At 31.5% G+C, this 7,985-nt stretch overlaps 1 protein-coding gene across 1 annotated transcript; it reads left to right on the top strand.

The window, feature by feature from the left end:
• Positions 1-1,069: 1,069 nt before the first annotated feature.
• LOC143341998 (uncharacterized) lies at positions 1,070-5,908 on the top strand. The gene is made up of 4 exons (XM_076765478.1): positions 1,070-1,727; positions 2,040-2,154; positions 2,304-2,587; positions 5,864-5,908. Exons 1-4 carry the CDS (start codon positions 1,071-1,073, stop codon positions 5,906-5,908), a joined length of 1,101 nt encoding a protein of 366 aa, XP_076621593.1. The 5' UTR covers position 1,070.
• Positions 5,909-7,985: the final 2,077 nt, after the last annotated feature.

The following is a 7,985-nucleotide window of genomic DNA, read 5'->3' as shown; positions in this document are numbered from 1 at the left end:
GAAGTTATGACGTTTTAAAGATTCGCACAAAATTTTGGGGTAACATTTCTGGTCAGAAATGATATTTTTGGTAAGGAATTTTTTTCTCGAAAGTGGTCAGGATTTCGAGGGTATGTCTATTGACAAAAAATGATTGTAATTGACCCCTGTAACTAAGTATAATTTTTTTAGTGGGATTTAAAATTTTTTAATTTCGTCTAAAAATTTCTGTACCTATTCGAATTTTTTTCTCGAAAGTGGGTAGGATTTCAGGGGTATGTGTAATGACCAAAAATGATTGCAATTCACCCCCGCAACCGAAAATAATTTTTCCAGAACGATTTGCAATTTTTGAATTTAATTGTTAATAACTTTTTAACGAATCCTCCATCAACAAATTGGTATTCTTGATTTTCGTCTTATTTTGGCCTCTAGAATCTCCCATTAAAATTTTTCCCAGGGGTGGCCAAACACCCTGTATATATTTTGGTATAAAATCACATCTATTAAACTTGTTGCAAGCTGAAATAGGTATATTTCTTGAAATTAAAGAAACTTTAGCAATTCGTTTAATTTTTAATATCGATGGTGTTCCAGTTTCAAAAAATTCGAACAAGCAGTTTTGGCCCATTTTATGCAAACTGGTATTAAACAATTATATCGTGTCTCCTTTTCCGATAGCGTTATATTATGGTGATGCAAAACCAAATTCCTTAGCTGATTATTTAAATGATTTTACAAATGAATTAAATGATATTTTAAAACATGGATTATTTTATAATAATATTAATTTTAAAGTATCTGTAATATGCTTTACATGTGATGCACCTGCGAGAGCATTTTTAAAAAATATTAAAGGGCATACAGGTCGCAATAGTTGCGAAAGATGCACAGAAGAGGGTGCATACTATAAAAACCGAATTATTTACGAAAACCATAATGCCTGTGCTCGGACACATGAAGATTTTTTAAATTTTCGCGACGTCAATCACCATAAAAACAATAAAAGAACACCCTTATTAAATAGAAGCACATTAAATATAATAGAACATTTTGCTTTAAATTATATGCATTTACGCTGTTTGGGAGTAATGAAAAAATTACTTCATCATTGGTGTAAAGTAGAGTTTAGATTACAGCAAAGGAATAAATTATCAAAGCGAATGATTTCTGCAGCAAAATATTTACCTAGTGAATTTAGCCGTAAATCACGATCCATATCGGAATTGCCTAGATATAAAGCTACGGAGTTTCGTTTATTTCTCTTGTATCTAGGACCCATTCTTTTAAAGAAAATCCTTCCAAATATCTTGTATAACCACTTTTTATTACTACATGCAGCTATGAGAATTCTGCTACATAATAAATTACATTTAGATGTAGAGTGGCTAAATAAAGCTCGAGAAATGCTAATTCAATTTGTTAATGATTCTTCTATTTTGTATGGCAGAGAATATAGTATATATAATGTTCACAATTTAGTGCACATTACAGACGATGTTCAAAATTTAAAATATTCTTTAGAGGAATTAAGTTGTTTTCCTTTTGAAAATTACTTAGGGAAGCTAATAAGCATGTTACGCAGGTGGAATAAACCACTAGCACAGGTAATAAGAAGGTTATCGGAAAATGGAGCACCTACAATTAAAGAAATTAGTAGAAAAATATGTGTAGAATATGATAAAAAGAAAATACATCTCCCTTGTTTTAATATAAAAGCTTACGGACTTCGAGACTCTTACATTTTTGTAAGGAATGATTATGTCCTACAGATCCTAGAGATATCAACAAATAAAGTAGTTGGTAGATTATCCACAAAATTGAAACCTTTTTACAAATACCCTATCAAATCGAAATTAATAGGAATATTTAAATTTGATAATTTCACAGATGAAATTTGGTCATGTGCTCTCAATGAAATTACACATAAAGCATTTATATATAAATGTCGTTCATACTTTGTAGCATGTGAATTTCTTCATTTATCTTATTAATTATGCATTATTATTATTAGTATTAATTATTATTAGTATTGATTACTTCTTTCTGTTATGTCTAAGGGTTTTACTATGTCTTCAAAACGAAGAGTAATGAAAAAGCGAAATATGATTCCGCACGATTCCGATTCTGATTCTGAAAGCGATGATATTCAGCAACCGCAAACAGTAGCACCAAGTAAGTAGAAAAAATAATGCTTATGTTGAATCTTATTGTAAACATGAAAGTACCATAATCAATGAAATATGTAATGGTAAATATACTATACATATATGTTAAATAATAAACGTAATGATACGAATATTATATTTTATGTAATTGTACAGATAAAGATGTGGATGATACGACGTCGTTCACTAAAGAACAATTGGCATTATTAAATCATCAATATGTAGAAATAAAATATGAAATAAACCAAATTTTCAAGAAATTAGAAGGTATTGAAAGGCTATTAAATAACATAGCAATTAATGTGAATAATACGCCTCAAAATACCTTCTATTATGGCGAGGAGAGGTCTTTTTTGGACCAATTACCATTGAAATCTGTTGCCGAAATTACCAATTTTGATACAACAATAGCAAAAAGTTTTGAAAAATTTAATTTACTGGTTTGTATTTACATAAATCCAGAAGAATAAAATCATAGTGCTGTATTTTTACAATTAATTATTAGAACAATACCGTTTCAAATTTTTATCAAATAAATAATCGCAAAACTTCTTCCATGTACAACTACTGTATTTAGTCGGCGGCGATACAAACAAGAAAATCATATACAACAAGATGAACAAATTAATGTCAAACCAAGCGGCAACTTCTTATTCAGGGCAGGGAAGAAAAAAAAAATTACTTTTTATTAATTTAAAACTCTATGATGCTGTAACTGGTAAATATACTTATAACTTTTAAGTTTTGTTTAAAAAATATATAATATGCAACTTATTTTATTTTTTATTTCACAGTAGCAACAAGAAGGCAGGCGTCTATTACAGACAGGGAAATAAAAAATATCGTGTCTCTATTTTTAGCAACAGCTAAATCTAGACTAAAAACTTAACTTATTTAAAACATATTATATATATTATAACAAATATTCTTTTATACTATATTATTTTTATACTATACCATATTATTTCATTGTTTTTACTATTTATTATATTATGCTATATTATTTTTTTATACTATAATATGTTATAACAATATATTTTTTCGCAATAAAATGTTTTGTTTATTTAGCAAATATATTGTGTGTTTCAATGCTTACCTACGATGGAAGTACTTAAGAAAATATATATCTGTTTGTCGTTAATATACAATTAATAATATACTTCATTAAAAAAAAGTAGTTTGATTTTTAACTAAACAATTTTTTTAACAGAAGCTTATCTCTTCTAATAATTATATGATTTGATACAAGATATATATATTTTTTTTTATTTTATATATTTGAGCCTTTATAAGTCTAGAAAGTAATGAGTGTAACAATGTAGGTTCGCATGGCTCAGCGAGGAAACACGTGACGTAGTAAACGATAATTCCGAGTTCGAATTCCACCCTAGCTGCCGTAGAAATTTCTGAATTGTAACAAGACTTTTTCGTAGACAAAATGGAATATTATCTGAAGCAGTGCATAGAAAGTAGTTGATAATATATACATAGAGATTAAGTATTTGTATAACTTTTTCTTAAATTTGAAGATTTTATTGAATGTTATTTAAATATTGAATTAATATTTTTCAAATTTGGATTCACATTTTTTAAATATTTACTTTATATTTTTTAAATACCTAGTTTATATCCTCTGAATATTTACTTTACATTTTTTAAATATCTCGTTTATAGTCTCTGAATATTTTTTAAATATGTAGTTTATATTCTCCGAATATTTAGCTTATATTTTTTAAACAGATCCAATATTTTTCTCATATGAAACATTCAATTTATATTTTTTGTACATGTATACAATATTCAGATCCAATATTTTTCTCATATGAAAAAGTGTGGCTTAAAAAATATTTTTTCAATATTTGAAAAAAATATTTATCCAATATTTTGTACTACTAGGGTACGTTGAGGATTCAAAAGACTGCTTGACTGATGTACTCTGCATTTTTTGTTTGTTTTCTGGGAATACAGCAGCAACAGAAGTTAATTGCCGGTCTTGGCACGATGTCTTCTGATGGTTACCGACATCGTGCCGATCGACTCGTCGGCATGCCATTCGGCTTTTCAAGCCATGCTATCCGAGACGATGCAGGTCTTTAGAGTGTTTGGCTTTGTCGAGAAGTACTTAGAGTGCTGATCGGCCGTGCTAGACGACAAATGCTGACACAGTGGAGACGCAATTTTCGGCAGTGCCGAACGGCAAAAGCCGACTCAGTGGGGATGCGGTTTAAGAGTCGCGGATGTTTTGTTCATGGGTCGGCGATAGAGAGCCCGATCGCCGATCATCAAAGGTATACATATACCGTGTGCGTGGCCGATGAACCAAAGCCATGGGGCTGCACGGCACGTGAAAAGCGATAAAGGTTTTCTAGAAGGATCTCGCCACGTAGTGGAGAAGGCTTTTTGCCTTTTGGTAAGAGGACTGTGATGAACCCCACGGCACTTACCCCAGAACCGTCGGAGACGAAACTTTTAACATACCAAAGTAAAATAGTTCTTGAAACAGCATGGATTACACAAATATGAAACCTGAAATAATATAGATAAAAATATTATAAAAAGTCTTATTATAAGTATGTAAAATCGAATTTTTGATGTAATTCATAGTGGTGGAAACGTTATAAATTATTAAATTTTTGTTTTCGTACATGAGATTTAACCAGTTAACTGTGTTTGACGAGTATACTCGTCATGGAGAAGTGCCAGAATTTTTTGTCATGACGAGTTTTATAAAATAAACTTATCTCTTTGATGCAATATAAAATATTAACAGCGACAGTTACTCTGCGCTTGACGACTATACTTGTCATCGATCGATTTTCATGACACACAGAAATTCGCACTTTCAACACGGAGCGACACAGTTAACTGGTTAAAATAAAATGAGTTTTGCTTACAGTTGGTATACTTACGAAACACAGATTAAACAATACTTCCGTCACTTAAGATATTAATTACAATAAACTAACGGAACTGCTTTTGAATATTTATTTTTGTAGTACTATCTAGAAATAGAAAGTGCTATTGTATCTCAATTTATTTCCAAAAGATCAAATTCCTTACATTTTAAGTGGTTGGTATATTTATGATATGCACTGTATTGTATTATTCAGGCGTAATATCTTAAGCGTGCGAAGTCATATCGGAGCGATACCGCGCATCTGGCCGCAGTGACTTCGCGCCTAGACGCAAGCTCAGCGCATTCCTGCGCGAGAGAGACAACACGAGCAGTCACGAGACCCGCGCTGGACCGCTCACTCCGACTGCTGCAAACTCAGCAGCATTCACCGTCTCGCTCTAATGAGACCTCAGGCAAAGTGCGCCTTGTTTCCCACAGAAAAGATAGAAACAACAACCAATTGAGCCCATAATTATGAAAGTGGTCTAAGTCAAGAATTTTAAAAAATTATATAAATATAACCTTAAAATAACACGTGGCCTTCTTTGGCTCGTTTCTGAACTACACAATAAGCCGATAAATGACAATCAAACAATAACAGAAACAATACCTTCCGGTCTACGTAATAATATATGGAATTCATTTAGTTCTATTTTGAAAGTGCATTAATTCAGTTGGGCTCTCCCGAACTAATTATTGGCGGAAAAATAATTTATATATTTTACCACTATGTCAACAGATAGCGGTTCTGCTATGTTAATGACAACGTACTTATTATATGAATATGTTAATTATAATTCGGATATGATGTGATTTGCAGATATTATACGACCACGTAATACTTGAAAGAAACGGAAAAGAATAAGACAATTATCATCTTCAAATGAATCATGCCAGGACTTCACTACAAATTTAGAAACCCCAGAAATGGTGCAAGGTAAGACAAGAAAGAGGACAAGAAATGAAAGTAGTTACGCACAAAATATCAGAGAAATTAGAGAGAAATAATGGCGAAGAATACACAACAAAAAAATCGAAACTTATGAGTGTCAAAATTTTTGAAAATAAGGATTGCGTTTGCTCAAAAAAATGTTTAGATCGCCTAGAATATAATGAAAGAAAATCTATTTTTGATCATGTCTGGAAATTAAAAGATTTTGAAACCCAGAATCTATATCTCTGTACTACAGTTCAACAACGATTAATAAAACAAAGGCGGCCTAGAACTTTTGAAAGATAAATGAGAAAATGCAGTTACAAATATTTTCTGTCAAAAAATAATAATTCAGAAGTGTCGGTCTACAGAAAGTTTTTTTTACATACATTTAAAATTTCTGTAGGGCGGTTAACTCACGCTCTGAATGCTAAAACATCTGGAACTGATCGTCGTGGGAAGATACCTGGATCTACGCGAAAAACAGATGAAATTAAGATAAATGCTATACGAGAACATATTTTAAGTTTCCCAACATAATATGAGAGCCACTACACCAGAGCTCATCACACTCCCGGTTGAAAATATTTGAATCCTCATTTAGATATTCGTAAAATGTATAGCCTATATGTAAAGAAAATATGTGAGGAAAATAACCAATCATTTGTTAAAGGGTGGATCTACAGGAAAGTATTTAATACTAAATTTAATTTAAATTTCCATGCTCCTCGAAAAGACACGTACTAAAAATGCGATTTACTGAAGGGAAAAATCGAAGCATATAGTAATGAGGAAGAGAAGTTACATCTTAGACAAAGTCGTGATTTACATTTGCAAAATGCCGAACGAGCTAGAAACTGTCTTGCAGAAGACCAGAAAAAAGCGAAAGAAAATCCCAGGGAACATTGTGGATTCTCATTTGATTTGTAAAAAGCACTTCCGTATCCAAAACTTTTTGTTTCGTTAGCTTATTATAAGCGAAATATATACGTATACAACTTGGGTTCCCATAATTTCCATAATGACAATTACAAGATGTATGTATGGGATGAAACTACAGCTTTAAGAGATGCACAGGAAGTAGCATCATGCATTTTAATGCATATGGAGGATATAACTACTAAAAAACACGTAATAGCTTACAGTGATGCTTGTTCAGGCCAAAATCGTAACATCAAAGTAGCATTGACGTGGACGAAAATTGTTGAATGACCGTGATTTTGGGTCGATAGAAATGAAAATAAAAAAGAGCAAATTACTTATACAACCCTGCGCATTATTGTGAATTGATAGAAAAGTGTAAAAGAAGAAATACATGTTCGGTAAAACGAGCGGTACAACGAAACCACTAGAAGAGTCAACGTCAAGAAGAGTAAAAAATACCGCGGGCGAATCTATCTCTTGGCTGCAAATTCAATGAATGAGATTCTTGAAAAATGAACCTTATAAGATGTTCTATAAAACTTCTTTAGATGATTCTACATACCACATGTTGAATCTTTCGCCTAAAAGCGGAAGACCAAAAATATACGGAAATATTAAATTACTTCCATTCTACATCACCACTAAAGCAGTAACAGAAGACAAACATAAAGATGTTATGTGTTTACTTCCATACATCCCTCCAGTTTTTCAGGAACATTTTAAGAATCTTAAAAACTCATAATGATAAAAGCTTAAAATGATAAAAATGGATTACTTTTTAAAAGTAATTAATAAATGTTCACGAATTATTTTATTAAAATTATTGTTCCTAACAAAACTTGTAGTTTTTTATTGGTTTCAAGTCATTTATAGGACATTCAGTTAATTTTGAAAATGGTCTAAGTCAATTCCAATATTAAAAACAACATTTTCGAATGAAATTCACACAAAATTTCATGTTCATAATAAGTTTCTGTGGCGTCGCCTCCCATGCTCGCCACCAGAGAGGTTGCGCTCTCACAAGCGCTCGACCGACCTCTTCGTTGCTATATATATGTACACTCCTCGAACGACTTCCCAATAT

The sequence above is a fragment of the Colletes latitarsis genome, chromosome 5, assembly GCF_051014445.1.
Source record: "Colletes latitarsis isolate SP2378_abdomen chromosome 5, iyColLati1, whole genome shotgun sequence".
NCBI classification, from domain to species: domain Eukaryota; kingdom Metazoa; phylum Arthropoda; class Insecta; order Hymenoptera; family Colletidae; genus Colletes; species Colletes latitarsis.
The sequence above is the reverse complement of the archived record's forward strand: the minus strand, read 5'-3'. Positions and strand labels throughout refer to the sequence as shown.

What these genes read in the sequence shown, in the direction of transcription:
- LOC143341998 (XM_076765478.1), top strand. Translation starts at nt 1,071, where the DNA reads ATGAAAAAATTACTTCATCATTGGTGTAAAGTAGAGTTTAGATTACAG. An exon ending in ACCGCAAACAGTAGCACCAA is followed by an intron (nt 2,155 to 2,303) that starts GTAAGTAGAAAA and finishes GTAATTGTACAG; the next exon opens with ATAAAGATGTGGATGATACG. An exon ending in TTGAAAAATTTAATTTACTG is followed by an intron (nt 2,588 to 5,863) that starts GTTTGTATTTAC and finishes TGTGATTTGCAG; the next exon opens with ATATTATACGACCACGTAAT.